This window comes from Perognathus longimembris, chromosome 16 (genome assembly GCF_023159225.1).
Source record: "Perognathus longimembris pacificus isolate PPM17 chromosome 16, ASM2315922v1, whole genome shotgun sequence".
NCBI classification, from domain to species: domain Eukaryota; kingdom Metazoa; phylum Chordata; class Mammalia; order Rodentia; family Heteromyidae; genus Perognathus; species Perognathus longimembris.
Window position 1 is genome coordinate 29,187,571 of NC_063176.1, and position 20,097 is coordinate 29,207,667.

Genomic DNA, 20,097 nt, shown 5'->3' on the forward strand with positions numbered 1-20,097 from the left:
GAACATAAGCCCAGGAGAAAAAAAAACAAGGTTTTGTTTTCTTTTTTGTTTAGGAAAAGTTCAGAAGTTTCACATATAAATAAATGATATGATTTTAAGTTAATTACAATAATTTATTCTCAGGATGATGCCAACAACGATCCACAGTGGTCTGAGGAACAGCTAATAGCAGCAAAGTTTTGCTTTGCTGGACTTGCTATAGGCCAGACTGAAGTGGATATCATGAGTCATGCAACACAAGCAATTTTTGAAATACTGGAGAAATCTTGGTTGACCCAGAACTGCACACTGGTTGATATGAAGGTATAGATGAATTAAGAGATTTGAAAGTCAAGGTTATAACTGAGAAATGTTTAGGAGTGTAATTTGTTTGGGGGGGGTTGTTGTTGTTTTTAACTTTTGCATGATGATATCTTGTTTCTAGATTGAATTTGGTGTTGATATAACAACCAAAGAGATTGTTCTGGCTGATGTTATTGATAATGACTCCTGGAGACTCTGGCCTTCAGGAGATCGGAGCCAGCAGAAAGACAAACAGGTATGTATTGCTTTGTAATATCTTTCACAAGATCAGGATGGCAGAAAGGAGAGAGGAAAAATAATCCTTCTGATATGAACCTGATCTGTTACTTGCTATGTAAAGCTAAATAACTACTACACCTTGATAGGAAAATAATATGAATACTACTTTAAACTTGCCGACCAAGTTTCTCATTATCTTTATAACCTCTCACAACAATAACTGGGAGTTTCATCTTTGTCTGGCTGATTGGAAACTAGGGCTCTAAGAGGATAATTATCTTCCCAATTATAAGAGTGAGAAAGTGGCAGTCTGGGACTGTACACCAGGTCTTTTGAATCTTTCTGTGTTTCTGCTCTTTTTAACAAAATTGGGTGAAATTGTCTGTATAAGCAATACCTTAGAAGGCAGAAACCACTCAAGGCAGTGGTTATATTTGCTACTGTCGAAGTCAACCTTAAATGAAAATAAAACTTCTATACTGAACACTCTTTAATTCAGAAAATGAATTTGTAGACTTGAGATGCATCTTTACTTTTTGCTATTTAAAGCTGTCATTATCCCTTATCATAATTCAGAAAACAGTTTCAAATAGGGAAAGGTACTTGTTTTCTAACCTTTATATTTTTTCCTAGTCTTATCGTGATCTCAAAGAAGTAACTCCCGAAGGACTTCAGATGGTAAAGAAAAACTTTGAATGGGTTGCAGACAGAGTAGAGGTAATCCTTCTACAGTAAATCTGTAGATAATAATTTCTTTCTTTTTTTTTTTTTTTTTAAGAAAATCTTATTTCAAAATGGATATGCCTGTAATCCCAGGTTCTCTGCATGCTGAACTAGGAGGAGTCTCAAGTTCAAAGCTACTCTGGGCTTACTTAGTGAACAAGACTTTGTCTCAGAAAATATCCTAGCTACATTTTTCTCAGATCCTGGAAAAATGTTTCCTACTTAGCTTTCCATTGCTACTCTGAGCTCCAATGGCATGGGATGGGTGAAACTTCATGCAGCTTTTTTGTTGGTTTGGTTTTAAATCCAAAGCCTTGTCCTCAGCCTTCCATGCAACTGTTAAAAGTCATTTTAATTTTATACTACTACTATTACTAATACAATTCCATCCAAGTTGGATGTGATTTGTGGTTACTTGAGGATCACAGTCACCTTTTAGAACATTTAGAACATTTCTACGAGAACACACATGTGAGTTCTAAGCAGCAAACTTTTTTTTTTCACTGTTTTTTTTTTATTAATTGGACATAAATTTTTTTACAAGGTGTTGTGCAAAGAGGGTGCAGTTACATAGTAGGGCAGTGTGTACATTTCTTACGATATCTTACGACCTGTTTTTCTATCCCTTGTCTAGGTCAGGTTGACATATATGCAATATACAATGTATCAAGAACATATACAGTATTCACAGACTTGGTCTCTACTGTCTCTCCGTCTCCCTTTGTTAACAGTCATATATCAGGGAGATCATGCCCCTTTGTTTTCTGTGTTCTAGGCTTGTCTCACTCAACATTATTTGTTTGAGTTCTGACCATTTCCCTGCAAATAACAGTATTTCACCATTCCTAATCGCTATGTAGTATTCCATTGTGTATAAGTACCATATTTTTTGGATCCATTCGTCTGTGGAGGGGCATCTGGGTTAAGCAGCAAACTTAAGAAAGATTTCTACATATTCTGATTGGACTGATCATGCCTTAAAATATTGAGCCGAATGTACTAAAATCCTTGGGATGATAGTAGCAAACAACCTTATAACAAAAGTTTGTTATAGTTTTCTAAGTATTAATCGAAGGCTTTAAACATTTAGCTTTTACTAGTAAACATAATTTGTCTGGTAAATGTTGTTCACATGTGCACATTCTAACACCAGGGCTTTGTCGTAGGTCCTTACATTCATTCATTTGGCTTTGCTCACATTTGGTGCTCGACCACTTGAGCCTCCAGCATGGCTTTTTGCTGATTAAAATGTAGTTTCATAGACTTTTTCTTGGCTGCTTCAAACTGTGATCCTTCAGTTTTCAGCCTCCTGAGTACTTAGGATTACAGATGTGAGCCACTGGTGCCTAGCTCTGCTCAAAAGTTTTACCTGTAGCCAGGTGTGGTGGCACATGCCTCTTAAGTCAGAGAACTCAGAAGGGTAAAGTAGGATATCAAAAACTAAAGGCCTTCCTGGACTACATAACAACAACAAAATGCCTTACCTATTATGTCTTAGTTAAGCAGACCACTTCTTTAAAATCTTTATTAAAAAGGTTATGAGCCGGGGTGTTATAGTTACCTAAGTAACATAATGAGTACAATTGCTTTTGTTTATTGTCAGTTCTGGGACTTGAACTCAGGGCCTTTGTGCTGTCTGAGCTTCTTTTTGTTCAAGGCTAGCACTCTACCACTTGAGCCACAGCCCACTTGCAGCTTTTTCTGCTTTTGTGGTACTGAGGAATAGAACCTAGGGCTTCATGCATGCCAAACAAGCACTCTACCACTAAGCCACATTCACAGCCCTATGTTTACTTTTAATCACTGTTAACCCCATCCCTCCTTTTCTTCCACTTACCCCTCCTAGTCCCCTCCTCCCAAGACCACTTCTTTTTTATGTAGAAGTTACTTTTTTTTTTTTAGTACATCCTTTTGTTTTAAATTTGGTCTGTTAAAGTATTTGTTCAGATGTAATTATTCTGCACACTGTATTCTAAATTGGAAGAACTATTCTTGTGGTACTCCTTCCTATGTGTATTCACTCTTGTTTTTATGTTCTTTCTCATGGCCATGCTTTTCTTTTCCAGTTACTTCTGAAATCAGATAGTCAGTGCAGAGTTATAGTATTGATGGGTTCAACTTCGGATCTCAGTCATTGTGAAAAAATCAAAAAAGCTTGTGGAAATTTTGGAATTCCATGTGAACTTCGGGTAACATCTGCCCATAAAGGACCAGATGAAACTCTAAGGATTAAGGCAGTGTATGAAGGTAAACTTCAAGTAACTAGAGCATTTCAAGTATTTCCAATTTTGCCAAAGCATTACATATTTTAGACTGATAATGTCAAGACACATTTTTTTGTTTCTGAGGATTATTTGAAGTGCATACTAACACCAAAAGATCATAAGGTATTTTAAGAGCTTATAAAAGAACAAATTTCAAGTACAAACATAGAAGGAAGATAGACTAGAACTTTGAGCCACTCTGGTATCTTAATCTAATAAACATCCCCTCCTGCCCAGCCTCCAGCCTTGTTTCTCAGAGCAAACAGTCCATGTCAACTGCATGATACCTGAGGTGGAAGCAGCAGAACCTCTGGTGTCTTTAATAGCCAGTCTTTGCTGGGAGGCAGTAAGACATAAAATTAAGGCATAGTTTCAGACTATAATAACAACAAGAAAGTTATGAGATAGCATTCATTTCAAGTACAGCTTAACAACCAAATATTTCTCAACTTACAAAAATGAAGGTTGACTATTTTCTCTAAAGATAATTGCTGTGAAGAATGTATACACTGATTTGGGAGGACAGTGATAGTGTTTTAGACTCCTTTAGTAAACTAATAGCAGTTAGAATTTTTTTCTCCAAAAAAAAAAAAAAGTAAAGTATTTGAAATGTAAGGCATTCAAGGTAGTATGTGCCTATAATCTCAGTGCTCTGGAAGATCATGAATTCAGGCCAGCCTAATCTACAGTGTGATTCTTCCCCCCCCCCCCAAAATGCAAACTTTTATATTCTGGATTACAAATATTTGCTTTAGGAATCAAAGGTACTTTATAAAAAAGTCAAAGAATCTTTATAAAACCTGTTTCAACTTAAGAACTTACCCTAAGACTCCTTGCACAAGGACCATTCAACAGAAGATAACTGTCCAGTTGATATTATTTTGAACAGCCTAAGCAATAGAAGAAGGTCCTTAGAACCATTTTCTCTCTGACCCACTGGCATTTCCTTTATTCTGTAAATCTCAAAAGCAGTCAAACCTATTCTAGCTAGTTAATTACTTGATATATAGTAGATGGCAGATTGAATCATATTTTGAATATATGTCTAATAGTGTCATTGTAATATTTTTTAGAGAAGATTGCTCAAGAAACTCAAGGATTTAAGATACTAAGGGCCTGGTTTTGTTTGTTTGTTTGTTTTTCCCTTTAAATCTTTTTTAGTGTATAACATGATTTTAACTTGTCATTGCCCCAGGAGATGGCATTCCTACTGTGTTTGTGGCTGTGGCAGGAAGAAGCAATGGCTTGGGCCCAGTGATGTCTGGAAACACTGCATATCCGGTCATCAGCTGTCCTCCTCTCACACCAGACTGGGGAGCTCAGGATGTATGGTCATCTCTTCGACTACCTAGTGGTGAGACACATCAAAAACTTTTAAAAAATGTTATAAAAATTTCAAATATAAACAATGTAAACAGAATTAGGAAGTCACATGTCCATTACCTGACCCTAGTTACCATTTTTGTTGCATTTATAGCCTCACTTTTCTGGATTATTTTAAAGCAAATTGTAATACTTCATACACATCTCCAAGAGATAATGACTTTTTTTTTCTTTTCTTCGTCATGGCGCTTGAGCTCAAGGCCTGGGCACTGCTCTTGAGCTCTTTTGCTCAATGCTAGTACTCTACTACTTTGAGCCACAGCTTCACTTCCAGTTTTCCATTACTTAGTTGAAGGTAAGAGTCTCATGGACTTTCCTGCCAGGGTGCAGATGGCTCACACCTGTATTCCTAGCTACTCAGGAGGCTGAGATCTAAGGATCAAAGTTCAAAGCCAACCAGAGCAGGAAAGTCCATGAGACTCTTACCTCCAGTTAACCATGAAAAAACCAGAAGTGGTCCTGTGGCTCAAAGTGTTAGAGCACTAGCCTTGTGCTTAAGAGCTCAGGGATAGGGCCCAGGCCCAGAATTAAAGCCCTATGACCAACAAAAATAAACAAACAAAAAAAACTAACCCTCAGATCTCAGCTTCCTAAGTAGCTAGGATTACAGGTATGAGCCACCAGCTCTGTTTTGTTTATATAAGTTACAGTGGTACTGTGTTGATCTTCATTTGGGGAGAAGTGCTGAGGATTAAACTAACTAGGGCCTCATATATGGTAGCTAGACAAGCACTCTATCACTGAACCACATCCCTAGCTGCTGTATTTTCATTAACTGTCTGATTTCCCACTTCTCTTTCTGAACCATTAGGTCTTGGCTGTTCAACCATACTATCTCCAGAAGGATCAGCTCAGTTTGCTGCTCAGATATTTGGATTAAACAACCATTTGGTATGGGCCAAACTGCGAGCAAACATATTGAACATGTGGATTTCCTTGAAGCAAGCTGACAAGAAAATCAGGGAATGTAATTTATAAGAAAAAAATGTTATTTCTTCTAAAATTCACAAATTCCTAGTTTCACAGCCAAAAATCAGCAAGATCAAACGATGATTTTAAATGGATAAAAACAGTGTACTGGTGTAGAAGAGCTTCTCTAGACACAAGTATTAGTAGAATGGCTCTTGGTATTTACTCTATAGGTAGCAAAATTACTATAGCATTTTAGGATTAATCTTTTTGCCCACTATCTATGATCATTGTTAGCTAATAGGTAACATGACCTAATCAAATATATTTTATAAATGCTAATGTCCTTTTTCTAAAGATCTGAAGTTCTTACTTGCCCTTTTGTGTCTTCGTGCAAGTTTTAAAGATTGAAAATGCTTATGGTGAGAGAAATATAATCAGCTTTCTGGTCTACAGATTTGAAGGTTGTGCATTTTTATTTTTGTTGAGGCTTGAACTGAGGACCCTTTGCCAGGAAAGCATGCACAAAGCCTTGGATTCGATCCTTAGCAACATAGAAAAGGAAGTTGAGATTGGTGTTGGAGGAAACATAAAGTGAGGAAACACTGAGTGGAAAGGGGACTTTTCTGAGATCTTTTTCTGTATGAGGACAGTTTTCCTTGGAAAAAGTAGTCTGTTATCTTAAAGGAAAGATTAAATAAATCTTAACTATAAAACTTGGTATGGTGGGTGCCTCTGTGTAGATCATAAACTCCTAATTCTAATAAGACATTTTAGCTGTATCAGCAATCAGCCTGCAGTCATTTTCAGAAACGGGGCCTTACAGTTGATAACCTTTTTTTGCTAATATATATCTGGGCATGGACCTAGTGAGCTTGACTTACTAGGAGTTCTTCATGAGGTCATATGTATTGCTTAAATCTTGACTTGCATAAGCTAAGATTTAGACCAAATTGGTTGTTAGTGTTTCCTTCATTTTTCTTTACCATATTTATCATGTCCATACATATATTTGTTGCATAATCTAATGTACTGAGCAAACTGAATCCTTGACTAGTCCAGTCATTTGTTGCTTCTCTCCCTCTCTCTTTCTCTACTTGTACTAGGGCTTGAACTCAGGGTCTGGGTGCCATTCCTTAGCTTTTTCTTCTTAAGACTGATACTCTACCACTCGAGCTGCCTCACCATTTGTACTTTTTTGCTGGTTAATTACAACTAAGTGTCTCACAGTCTTTTCTGCCCAAGTTGGCTTGAAACTGTAAGCCTCAGATCTCAGATTCCTGACAACTAGGACTTTAGACATGAGCCACTGGTGCCCTGCTGAAATTGCTTTACTTTTATTGGTGTTTATGAATTTGGCTTCTTATGCCTCAACTACTTGGGGGTGTTAAGCTCATGTCTAGTAGAGTAAAATAAAAATAGAATGAAATTTCCTTCAGCAACACTGTATTAAAAGGAAGGATTTAACTCCTATTCTGGTCTTAATATCTCTTACTTTTCTTAAATTTTCGACATAGAACTTACATTTTTTTAAATCTACCCTCTCCCAACTAGAAAAATACATTCCACAAGTACACTGAGATAGCCTTGTTAATTTTATCCCAGCAATTAGTGTAATGCCCCAAACATGGCATAAACATGACACTGAGATACTAAATAAATAGAAGTACAAATTTCCAGAGGCCTGAAGACATGGAACCACATACAACTTAATATTAGAAAAATATCTCATGCCAGAATATGCCTTAGCTTATTTTAAAAAGCTTTGCCACCAGCCTTTTAACACTATTGGCAAATGTTAGAACATTTAGGAGATGGGACCAGTTTGAAGAAATGAAGGTCACTGGAACTGTGCCTTTGAAGGATATATTAGAACCCTACGCCCTTCTACTTCCTAGGCACAATGAGCAGCTTTGCTCAGCCATGTACTTCCTACCATGAGTTTCTGCCTAATACATGCCTAAAAGCATGAGAGCCAACCTACTATAGACTCAAAACATGGGTCAGAATAAACCTTTCCACCTTATAAACATTTCAGATACTTTATCAAAGTGACAGAAACTTCTGTGAACTGAAAAGGAGGCAAGTAGAATCTAGATTAAAGAAAGGCCATATATTCTAGACTTCATCATTTGGATTTTATCATGAGGGTTTAAAGGACCAGTCATTTTTTTGTTGTTTTTTGCCAAGTGAAGTGGACACAGAAGGCAAAATGTGTGAGGGTGCCCTCACCAGACACCTTGATCTTTGACTTCCAGCAGCCTTTACAACGTGAGATGGATGTGAAGTCACTGGTTTAGAAGACTCCGGATTCAAAAATAGTTTAAACCCACATAAATCTTGTTCAACACACACATTAAGCTGAACAGGTAGAACTCCATTAGAGAGGAGTTTCTACAGTCTATAAAGTGAATTGGACCATAGTGATAGTGCCAATCCTTACATGAAGCCAAGTCTGAGAAGTTAGCACTACTAAAGCAGTGTTTTTTAGGGGTCATAAACATCTTTAGAGCATCCAGTGGTATCTAAAATCCTTTCTCAGAAATTCACACATGTCAAGTATCAGAAGTCATCTTGAACAGCCCTAAAATCTAGATATAATTGGCTTGAAACCTATGACAGTTGTGATGAAATCAGTTCTCATGGTATTTATTGATTCACAAAGATTATATCCTCTTGCACATAGACTCTACTTCAGTCCTAGCTTTTGGTAGCCAGGTTACAGGGCTTTGAACTCAGGATCTTCATGCCTCCATTATATAAGTACTTAAGTATATAAAAAGTATTGTGCTGATGGTCTGAGAATGTGGTTTGGCGGTAAAGTGCTTGCCTAGCATGCATGAAGCCCTGGGTTCAAGTCCTCAGTGCCACATAAACTGAAAAAGCCAGAAGTGGCGCTGTGGCTCAAGAAGTAGAGTGCTAGCCTTGGACAAAAAGAAGGGGTGGGGGAGGAGGAGCCGGGAATATGGCCTAGTGGCAAGAGTGCTTGCCTCATATACATGAAACCCTAGGTTTGATTCCTCAGCACCCATAAACTGAAAAAGCCAGAAGTGGCGCCATGGCCCAAGTTGACAGTGCTAGCCTTGAGCAAAAAGAAGCCAGGGACAGTGCTCTGGCCCTGAGTTCAAGCCCCAGGACTGGCAAAAAAAAAAAAAAAAAAGCCAAGGACAACACTCAGGCCCTCAGTCCCAAGCCCCCAGGACTAGCCAAAAGAACAAAAAGTATTGTGCTTAGATCCTAGGGATACTCCGAAGAGTAAATACAGTCTGGCTTCACAGAATTAGAAGCCATTCAAAGTGAGATAGGCCTCAAAGGAAGCTCAGTGATCAGAAGAGAGCCTGAGGGTGGCCCTTTAAAAGCATTTGCATAGCATGCACTAGATTGTTAAAGTTGTAGGAATTATGAAAGCCTTGTCTGGAGTAAGTTACTCAGTGTAACTGGGGTGTCAAGCACATTGGGAGGTCCTGTAATCCAGAACCCCAGAGGCTAAGGTGGGGTGATCCTGAGTTTAAGGACAACCAAAGCCATACAGCAAAATTTCTAGAATATGTAATGTTTAACACACATACTTTATGTATTATGCGATGATAATATAGTGATAGCTATATCTCCTGCATACAACAAATATACCTTGATAAATGCCTGTGTCTGTTGTGCTTACTATGTGCCAGATGCATGAATTATATTTTGCCCCTGTAACAATTATATCCTGTGCTTAAATTACAGTGGGCAAAACAGTACGAGAAGGAAGTTGTTGGCTGGGTGCCACTGGCTCACACCTGTTATCCTAGTTATGAGAGGGGAGTTGTTGGCTGGGTGCCACTGGCGCACACCTGTTATCCTAGTTTCTCATGGGGCTGAGATCTGAGGATCGCCATTGGAAGCCAGCCTGGGCAGAAAAGTACCTGAGGGGGAAAAAAAAAAAGTACAAGAAAAAAAAGCCATTAGTGGAGTCGTGGCTCAAGCGGTGGAGTGCTAACCTTGAGCACACACAAAAGCTCAGGGAGAGTGCTCAGGCCTGCAAAAACAACAAAAACACTATCAATCCTCTAGTCGGTCCTAAAACCAGGTTCAAAATTTGAACTGACTTGTTACCTTTATAGCTATAGCATTATTGCTATGCTCCTGAAGTGAAAAAAGCAAAAAGAAAAAAGGAGGGAGGAATTCAATCTAAGGGTTTTCCATTAAGCAGGGCTTTCACTTTGTGTATGCTTCCTTCAAGACTTTAACCTTCGCCAGAACCAATCCAAGTTCTCCTAGAGGCATTACAGTTCCACGTGTTCTCAACCACCAATGAGAAGCCGTGCATCTCCCAGGGCCCCAAGCAATGCCTCCCTACTTGTATTTACCTTATAAACTACCTCCCAAAGACTGTAGCCCCAGAAATGCTCGCTACTTTGGACTGACGTCAATCGGCAAGCCCCTTCTAGACCCCCCTCCTGGGTCGGAAGCCTCCTAGGCAGCCTTCAAGCCCGGACTACGGGTTCCATTCTCGCCATGAGACCGGAAGATTACGGTTTCTGACGCTAAGCAACGAGTAAAGATGCTCCTAACTCCATGGTGCTTAGCAACTACCAGCTTCCTCCTCCGCTCGGCCAGCTTTGAGAATCCGCTTCCGGGTCAGAGGTCGCCCCGCCCCTCCCCTCGTCTCCTCCAAGATGGCGAGCAGTGGCAGCAGCGGGGGGGCGTCGGTGCCGGCCCTGTGGAGTGAGGTGAACCGTTATGGCCAGAACGGCGATTTCACGCGCGCTCTCAAGACCGTCAACAAGAGTGAGTGTTGGGGCGGGCGCCGAGGCGGGTCTGCGCGACGGGAGAATTTCGCTTGTTTCCGGCGCGCGGGACCCCCTCGGAGCCGCAGCGCGGAGCGGGAGATCCGGGCGTCGTCCGGGCTGCGGCCCGTGGCGGGGAGGGTGTTCGGCGCGGCCGCTGGGCTCAGCTGGGCTCCTCGGGTCCCAGGTGGCCGAGAGCCACGTGGACTTCCTTTCCTTGCGGCGGGACGGCTTTAAAGAGACCGAAGATCCCGGACTCGTACCAGCTGTTTTTCCTTTAGATTTCTTCCCTGCTACCTTGTTTTATAAAGGCCAACATATGCCAGATCGCCTGTTCTTCATCCTCCTGAGCGAGGCGATCGGGATAATATTGTGGACCGAGCTTGTTCTCTTGGGCTGGGCCTAGGCAAAGGACCTACCTGGGCCACGTAAGTGACAAGCTGATGCTGACCTGGTGTAAGTTGCACGGAGGGCAGGGCCTGTCAGTGTGTCAGACCTGCCAGTTCGAGTTGCCGAATCACCCCGATGTCATTTCACCAGAGAATGTACGGGTGAAAGCACGAACATCTGACATAACGCCAGAAAAAAAGTTTGGCTTGCTCTTTTGCTCGTTAAGTGACTTTCAAGGTTTTGCTGCCTGCTATGTGAGGTTCACGGTGTGGTCTTTACCACAGATCATAATATGGCTATGTGTTTTAATGTTCGTAGTTGTTCCGTGACTTCTCTGCTATAGATCCAACCTGTATATGTTAGGTTTACCAATGTAATTAAGCATTTCAGCTCTGTAAAGCAGGAGAAACATAAAAGGCATGGCAGTGACACATGGGCTATATATAAATACTTATCATCAACTCACTGCTGAGATAATGTAAACGTAGTGGCATTGGTTGGCACATACACACTTTTTTTCATCTCAAAAAGCTTAATTAAAAAATTAATAATTATACAAAGAATTGTAGCTATACTGTTCGATAAATCAGGTCATGAGTACAATGTATCAACGTCACACCTTCCATCGTTCTCCCCCACTACTTCCCTTTCCCATCCCTACCCTCAAACTACATTTATGTATTTTAATAACTTAAAGGGGGGAAATGGCCCTGATAGATTATTTTACAGTTACCATTTTATCCTTTGTCTTCCACTTACACAGCTGTCACCAACTTTTATTTGGCAAATTGGCAATTCATATTAAATTAGCCTTTAAATCATTTGGAAAATATATTAGAATTTCCAATAAGCTAACTGAATATGGAGCCGTTTATATTTTCCCACGTTTGTCTTTCCAATAGATGTATGGTCATGCCCTGCAACATGTGTGGGAGCAGCACATGCACTTTTGATGACTTCAGACATTGAGGAAGACAGCTACTAACTAGAATTGTTTGGCTTCTAAACTTATTTGAATTATCAGCCTTTGGCTAAACCTCCAACCTGTACTTAGTAACAGTGTAGTATTTTGTGGAATTTTTTTTCTTTTTTGGTCAGTCATGGGGATTGAACCTCAGTGTTTGGGTTTTTATTCAAGGCTAGCCACAGTGCCACTTCCAGTTTTCTAGTGGTTAATTGGAGATAAACACCTCACTATCCTGCCTGGGCTGGCTTGAAACCACAATTCTCAGATCATGACCTCTTGACTAGGTAGGATTACAGATGTGAGCCACTGGCATCCAGCTGTGGAAATTGTCAAAGGTGATGAGTTTGTTCAGCAGTATTATATTAACTTGACATACGTTAATATGACATTTCTTTGATTCTTAGACTGAGAAATGGATTCCTGTAGTTGCCCAAATGCAAGGATAAATATGATGTTGGCTGTTTTGACACTGAACATCTGTTAGTGTTGAAACTTGGCCACCTGGGTCCTTATTTATGCTTCTTTTGAGTCACCATAGGTGAAAAGGGAAATTTTGAATGGCTGGGGTAGTTTTGTTTTATTTTTGTTGTTGTTTAGTGGAGTTTTTTGTTTTGTTTGGAAGCATTGCTAGCAAGATTATGTTTGCATGTACTTTATGGTAATAAGATTATCCCTGAGCATTCCCAATTCATTTTCTTGATAACCTTGTAAAATAAGTTATGTTTTTATGCTCGTCTTGTAGATCAGAAAACTGAAATTTTGCTTTAAATTATTTTCCTGAAAACTCCCAAGGAGTTAGTGGCAATTGAGCACTACTGCTAAGACATCTGTGATCTTAGCATTTAGAGAACTGAGAGTTTGAGAGCATTGGTTTGGTTACGTAGAAAGACACTGTCTTTAAAAAAAAATAGTAAAAGTTATTTGCTTCGAACTTTCATGTGAACTTTTCTTTCTCTGTGAAGTAATGAAATTTGTAAGGTATATGCATCACAAGATCATGAACTCAAGGCCTTGCACATGATAGGCAAGCTCTCTACCAATAAGCTTTATCCTCGGCCCTCTTGAAAAATCTCTGTGTATGTGGATGTATGCACATGCCAAGCTCAGGGCCTGGACACTATCCCTTAGCTTTTTCACTCTAGGCTAGCGCTCTACCACTTGCACTGTAGCCCTACTTTTTGGTGGTTAATTGGGGAGTCTCATAGACTTTACCTGTCCTAGCTGGCTTTGAACCATAAACCTTGGATCTCTGCGCCTGAGTAGCTCAGATTACAGGCAGTACGGCATCAACTTCCAGCTGCATCTTGGAAATCTTTATCTTACTGAGAATCAGAGCTGTGATTCCTATTGCCACTCAAAAACAGTTATTGTTTTACTGTTTTGACAAATCTTATCTACTGTAGTGAACATGGAAATGTGACTTCCTGAGGCAACATAAAAATGAGAAAAAGAATAAATTTTAAAATGACTTTATTAAAATTCTTCTCCAGTACTGCAGATAAATAAAGATGATATAACTGCCCTGCACTGTAAAGTGATATGCCTTATTCAGAATGGAAGTTTTAAGGAAGCCTTGAATGTCATCAATACACACACCAAAGTATTAACCAAGTAAGTGATTCATTCAGTGTACAGAAACACTTGTATTAAGAGTTATAAACTCTTCCATGGGTTCTCGTCCACTAGTCACTTGTTTTTTGTTGTTGTTGTTTTTAGCCTACTTTTTCTTCCATTTTCCTTTTGCTTTCTAGTGTTTCTGAAGCTGGAAGAAGCACTAGTACTTGTGCTTAGAGAGCCATTTATTTGTTTATTTTCCCTAGTCTTCCTTCTAGCGTACTAAGAATGAAGTATGCTGTAGAAGATAAGGAACATTAATGTAAGCAGAGCTCATGTCGGCTAGAGACGCAAGGACTCAGCAAAATTTACACAGCATATAAGCATATAAGTTGGTTGAGGTCTTCAGGGTGATAGGACATTGTTAGTCTGACCAATTCTTCATTGAGAATTATTTAAATTAGTATAATTTAGGCTAAGGTCTTTCAGTGTTAGAGTTCTTTGACACACTACATAACAGAGGTCTTTGTTCGTTTGTTTTTATTGTTGGTAATCTTTTTCATTTTATCATTTCACAAGTATGAACAACCTATGAATTGTTACTTTAATTTGACTTTTCTTTTGGTTATATTTGGCCCGAAAGAATTATGTATCAAAATTAACTTTATAAGTTGGGCATTGGTGGCTCATGTCTGTAATCCCAGCTACTCACAAGGCTGAGATCTGAGGATTATGGTTCAAAGTCAGCCTGGGCAGGAAAGTTGGTGAGACTCTTATCTCCAATTAACCACCAGAAAACCAGAAGTGGCCCTGTGGCTCAAGTGGTAGAGCACTATCCTTGAGCTGAAGAGCTCAGGGACAGTGTCCAGGCCCAGAATTCAAGCCCCATGACTGACAAAAAAAAGAAAAGAAAAGAAAAAAATTTAAGTTTATAGCATACTTGTTCTTCAATGGAATGTTTACAAGAAAATATATATTTTTATAAGAAGATAAAAATTTATATAAATACATGTTTTATAAACACATATAACAAATTTATATATTCGATCTATTTGCAAAAACAAACTACAATGGGAAACAATGAATAAAAATTGTCACTTGTAGGGAATGAGGATGAACAGATTAGATCTCAGTAGCAATAAAACTAAAACTTCCTGGTATTTATCTTTTTGTTCTTATTCTTGTGCCATATAAATGAATTGCAGATTGAAAACTGATATTAAAGCTTATTAGAAATAAAAAGAGGAAAAATAAAGTACAAGGAATGATGCTCTTAAGAATTATTGATATGAGTCACCAGCACCTAGTTCAACCTGTGTGATTTTTAGACATGTTATTTTTTGTCCTGGGCATTGGGGTTAAATAGGTTAATATATATTATGTGCTTCAGGCAATTTGTGGCATATAGTGAACACTCTGCACTGTTAAGTAATAATCATATGTTGGTGTGCTTTATCTTTAGTAACTCACTGTCCTTTGAGAAGGCATATTGCGAGTACAGGCTGAACAGAATTGAGAATGCTTTGAAGACGATTGAAAATGCCAACCAGCAGTCAGACAAACTAAAGGAGCTGTATGGACAAGTGGTAATTACTGCTTTAAAATACCTGTTGACAATCATCCTGAGTGAGCATGACTCTGCCTTTAACATGGAGCAGGGATGAGGAATTCCAGCCCATCCTGGTGCTCCACAAAACTGGTCATCAAGCCAGTTCTCGAGGTTTGAACATATTCTCTCTTCTTGCTCTTCACTCACACAGTTGCATACATAATGTTCTTTGAACAAGGGCCTTCCTCAGGGTAACTGGAAAATTAAACAAAACTATTCTATGGAATTTAGACTTAGTTGGAAAGATGAAGACAAGTGAGCTTCTGTACTTATACAGATTTAGAACAGTATTTCTAATATTTAACTGATATTATATTTTAAGCTTAAAATGCATGAGAATTTTATTTTCTCTATGATGTATATTATTCATGAAAATATATCCTGTGAAAATACTTTTTTTCTAAATGATATGAGATATAAAAATAAGTGTGGAATAAAATAATGCTATTAATGAGAAGATAAAAATCTGTAGATGGGTAAATACAGGGTAAATCCAAGGTTGATGAAGAGCACCAATCTGTCATATATGGTGGACTGATTGACCCAGAGAAGTGTTTATTACTGTCCTTTAAGAATAGGAATGATAATGTGGAAACAGTGAAATAATCCCTCTATAACTGATATAAGCTAATAGAGAACATGAATGAAATAAACAAGAATTATTTTGTGGGTACTTGAGACTATGTATAATGGCTAATTTCTGAAAAACAAAAATTGAAAGGTTTATATGGTGAACTCCTAGGAAACCTTATCTTTTTGTTAACATTTCATTTTTGTTTATTTGTTTTGTTTTTGTTGCCAGTCCTGGGGCTTGGACTTAAGGCCTGAGTACTGTCCCTGGCTTCTTTTTGCTCAAGGCTAGCACTCTACCTCTTGAGCCACAGCACCACTTCCGGCTTTTTTCTATATATGTGGTGCTGAGGAATCGAACCCAGGGCTTCATGTATACGAGGCGAGCACTCTACCACTAGGCCATATTCCCAGCTCAACATTTCATTTCTGTTTGCTAGGACTTAGTCATTTTCTGTGGAAAAAATTTTTTCATTGTAATTCAAATTTACTTACAAATTTCTATAGAAAGATTTCCTCATAATCCCTTTAACTTCAAGAAGGAATGTAAAGAAAAAAGTGTGGGTACTGTAGCTAGGAGTCAGACCTTACATATTTTTGTAAACTGAGTTATATCTGTAATATAGTCGGATTCATTGCAAACGAAGTTTTTGAAAGCATTATAGTACACAGAACTAATTAAAATATTTTTTAAAAATAGTTGATTGCTTATATTTTGCTGAGGTAGATTTCCTACTTAGTGGTTCCAAAGGCATTCATAGTGTATTAGATAACTTTATATGAATATAGTTCTCGGATTTTTTTTATTTCTTTATTGTCAAAGTGATGTACAGAGGGATTAAAGCTTCATACATAAGGCAATACGTACATTTCTTATCCAATCTGATTTCTTTTACTTACCTTTTTGTTCTCCAGCTATACCGCTTAGAACGCTATGATGAATGCCTAGCTGTATATAGAGATCTAGTCCGAAACTCCCAAGATGATTATGATGAGGAAAGGAAAACAAACCTTTCAGCAGTTGTTGCAGCTCAAAGCAATTGGGAAAAAGTGGTTCCAGTGAGTATCATTGTGTGCCTATACCGCCAGGAAGTAATACTCTTGTGAAGTGTTTGACTGATACTTTGCTCCATGACAGGAGAACTTGGGCCTCCAAGAAGGCACACATGAACTGTGCTACAATGCTGCTTGTGCACTGATCGGACAAGGCCAGTTGAACCAGGCAATGAAAATCCTACAAAAAGCTGAAGGTTAGCAACTTTTAAAGAATTTTCTATAAATATAATCTGGATAAGACCTTTGTAGAGTGTCTCCAAAAGTTGGAGTTGTTGTTTGTGAAATTATTAAATAGAAGTTTCTAAAGCAGTGAGAGTTTTTCAAAGTTCATCTACTCCATCTCTTTTGGACCATATCTCTATTCCTGTTGAGACACCAAGTTATTTCACTTGTCTATTTTTAGTCATATTAGATTTTTAAAAAATTTTTTTATTATAAAACTGATGTACAGAGAGGTTACAGTTTCATACGTTAGGCATTGGATACATTTCTTGTACTGTTTGTTACCTTGTCCCTCATACCCCCCTCCCCCCTCCCCCTCATATTAGATTTTAAAGTTTGAATTTTGAGGAATTGCTTTCGGAGCAAGTTGCTGTGAATGTCAGATATAAATGAAGTGACTTCTTTATAACACTACTCAAGTACATTTTAATTAAGAAAAAGGAGTCTGTGCCTGGGTTCTGGGGGCTCATGCAAGTAATCCTAAGTACTCAAAAAGCTAAGATCTAAGAACCAGTTTAAGGCCTACCTCAGAACAGTCCACGAGAAAGAGAGATAGAATGGACTAGACACATGGTTCAAGTGGTAAGAATGCCAGTTGTGAGAGAAAGAACTGAGAATAAGTGTAAGACCCTGAGTTAAAGTTCCAGTACCCTCATACACATAAAAGAAAGGAAAGAAGAAACTAGAATATAGTTCAGTAGCAGAACACAATCACAAGGCCTTGGGTTCAATCCTCAGTACCAAAAAGAAAAGAAAATTGATTTGCGAACTTATCTCAGCTCTCAACTCCAAAAACTTTTAGACTCCTCTTCTGCATACATTTTCCCTAGAAGGTATAAAAGTGATGTTACTGAGCTTTCAGAGGATAGTGAGAAGGATAAAAACTGAAACAGTAATTGAACATCTGAACTGAAAGTCAAGGCTAGAGCATCATGAAAAGAAAAATCTGTGTAAGGATTAAAATGGGCTGGGGTTGTAGCTTTGTGGTAGAATGCTTGCCTTCTGTGCATATGCCCTGAGTTCTACCCACCCCCCCACCCTGCAGCACAAAAATGCATAAATAGATAAATATATAAGCAGTTGGATAGAATTAAAATTTTGTCAGGGACATTAGTGTACACTTATAGTCAGACAACTGAGGCACAATAATTGAAAGTTCAAGGCAGCCTGTACAATGGAGTCAGGCCCTCATTTAAAAAATGACTGCAGGGCTGGGAGTGTGGCTTAGTCTTAGAGTGTTTGCATAGCATGCATGAAGTCTTGGGTTTGATTCCTCAGCACCACATAAACAGAAAAGACCAGAAGTGGCACTGTGGCTCAAGTGGTAGAGTGCCAGCCTTGAGCAAAAGAAGCTCAAGGACAGTACCCAAGCCCTGAGTTCAAACCCCAGGACTGGGGGGTGGGGGGGGATTGCAAAAAGTGTGTTTATGCATGTGTATCTTGGTACTAGGACTTGAACTCGGGCCTTGTGCTCCCTCTCGGCTATTTTACTCAAATGACACTCTGCCACGTGAGTCACACCTCCACTTCCAGCTTTTTGCTGGTTAATTGGAGATAAACTCGGGCTGGCTTCAAATCATGATCCTGATATTTCAGCTTCTTGAGTAGGATTACATGTATCAGCTGCCAGAGCCTGGCAATTAAAATTCTTAAGCTGGGCTCAGTGGTTTATACCTTTAGTTATACCATTTGGGAGCGAAAGCAGACAGATTAGTTAGTCCAGAATTCAAGATTAATCTGGGAAAAATAGCCTAACCCTGTCTCATTAAAAAGAAAAAACATACCAATTACATCCAGTAGAGAAGGACATTCTAGTGCATTACAGACTTTTTTCTAAGCAGTACTGTGGTTTGAACTATCATCTGACTCTAGGCAGGTGCTCTACCACTTAAGCCATACTTCCCAGCCCAACACTGAAGATTTGAGTGTAGAGTAGTATAGACTTCATTGGGTAGTTCATTGGTGTGTAGCAGATTTTAAATTAAAATGTATATATTCTTCAAAGAATTCAATTTTGGGCATTGGGAATATGGCCTAGTGGTAGAGTGCTTGCTCTGGGTTCGATTCCTCAGCACCACATATATAGCAAAAGCCAGAAGTGGCGCTTTGGCTCAAGTGGTAGAGTGTTAGCCTTGACAAAAAGAAAGCAGGGATAGTGCTCAGGCCCTGAGTTCAAGCCCTAAAACTGGCAAAAGAAAAAACGATGTTGAAGGGCTGAGAAGGTAGATTGGCGGTCGAGTGCTTGCCTAGCATGTATGAAGCCTTGGGTTCAATTCCTCAGTACCACATAAGCAGAAAAAGCCAGAAGTGGTGTTGTGGCTCAAGTGGTAGAGCACTAGCCTTGATCAGAAAAAGCTCAGGGACAGTGCCTAGGACCTGAGTTCAAGCCCCAAGACTGGCAAAAATATTCCATTTTCTTTTAAGGAAATAATGACACCAATTTGACATATGTCTTTATGCTAATCATAATGGTTTAAAAAAACCAAAATTTAGGAAGTACATTAGTTTAGCTATTTTATTGTAATCACAAAACAGATGTATCAAGCATCATTAAAACCAATATAAGGGGCTGGGAATATGGCCTAGTGGCAAGAGTGCTTGCCTCCTACACATGAAGCTCTGGGTTCAATTCCCCAGCACCACATATATGGAAAACGGCCAGAAGGGGCGCTGTGGCTCAGGTGGCAGAGTGCTAGCCTTGAGCGGGAAGAAGCCAGGGATGGTGCTCAGGCCCTGAGTCCAAGGCCCAGGACTGGCCAAAAAAAAATAATAATAAAATAAAACCAATATAAAACATAGTAGCATAGATCCATGTTTATTAAACACAAAGGTATACACAGAGTAGTGGAATGACTCAAATGGTAGCACTTGCCTAGTAAATAGGAGACCCTGAATTAAAACTCCAATACCACCCAAAAAACAAGAAGCTGGACAAAATGACTTATGCCTGTACTTGGAGGAGGTGCAAATTAGGATCAGAACGCAAAACCAGCTGAGGCAAACGTTTCACATACCCTCTTTGCCCACCAAATTCAACAAATGAGTCAGATATGGTGGTCCTTGCCTGTGATCTGAGCTATTCTGAAGTCTATATGTGGGACAGTATTGGTTGAGGATAAGCTTGGGCAGAAAACTCAAGACTATCTGAGAAATCTCAGA

General features: G+C 39.0%; 2 protein-coding genes across 6 annotated transcripts in view; both read left to right on the plus strand.

The window, feature by feature from the left end:
• Paics (phosphoribosylaminoimidazole carboxylase and phosphoribosylaminoimidazolesuccinocarboxamide synthase) overlaps positions 1 to 20,097 on the plus strand; it is a 57,946-nt gene that overhangs the window by 30,462 nt on the left and 7,387 nt on the right. For 2 of the 4 annotated variants that reach the window (XM_048364735.1, XM_048364734.1), the window contains 6 exons: positions 124 to 303; positions 425 to 538; positions 1,156 to 1,239; positions 3,312 to 3,492; positions 4,705 to 4,863; positions 5,704 to 6,522. In XM_048364735.1, coding sequence (XP_048220692.1) covers positions 124 to 303; positions 425 to 538; positions 1,156 to 1,239; positions 3,312 to 3,492; positions 4,705 to 4,863; positions 5,704 to 5,870 — 885 coding nt within the window. In that variant the 3' untranslated portion in view covers positions 5,871 to 6,522. Of the gene's footprint in view, positions 1 to 123; positions 304 to 424; positions 539 to 1,155; positions 1,240 to 3,311; positions 3,493 to 4,704; positions 4,864 to 5,703; positions 6,523 to 19,503; positions 19,538 to 20,097 lie in introns of those variants that run through there. The other 2 variants (XM_048364733.1, XM_048364732.1) reach the window with 2 other exon arrangements.
• Positions 10,413 to 20,097, plus strand: part of Srp72 (signal recognition particle 72) — a 31,483-nt gene continuing 21,798 nt past the window's right edge. The window contains exons 1-5 of one of the 2 annotated variants that reach the window (XM_048364729.1): positions 10,413 to 10,571; positions 13,418 to 13,538; positions 14,944 to 15,067; positions 16,576 to 16,719; positions 16,799 to 16,910. In XM_048364729.1, the coding sequence (XP_048220686.1) occupies positions 10,460 to 10,571; positions 13,418 to 13,538; positions 14,944 to 15,067; positions 16,576 to 16,719; positions 16,799 to 16,910 (613 nt within the window). In that variant the 5' untranslated portion in view covers positions 10,413 to 10,459. Of the gene's footprint in view, positions 10,572 to 13,417; positions 13,539 to 14,943; positions 15,202 to 16,575; positions 16,720 to 16,798; positions 16,911 to 20,097 lie in introns of those variants that run through there. The other variant, XM_048364730.1, reaches the window with a different exon arrangement.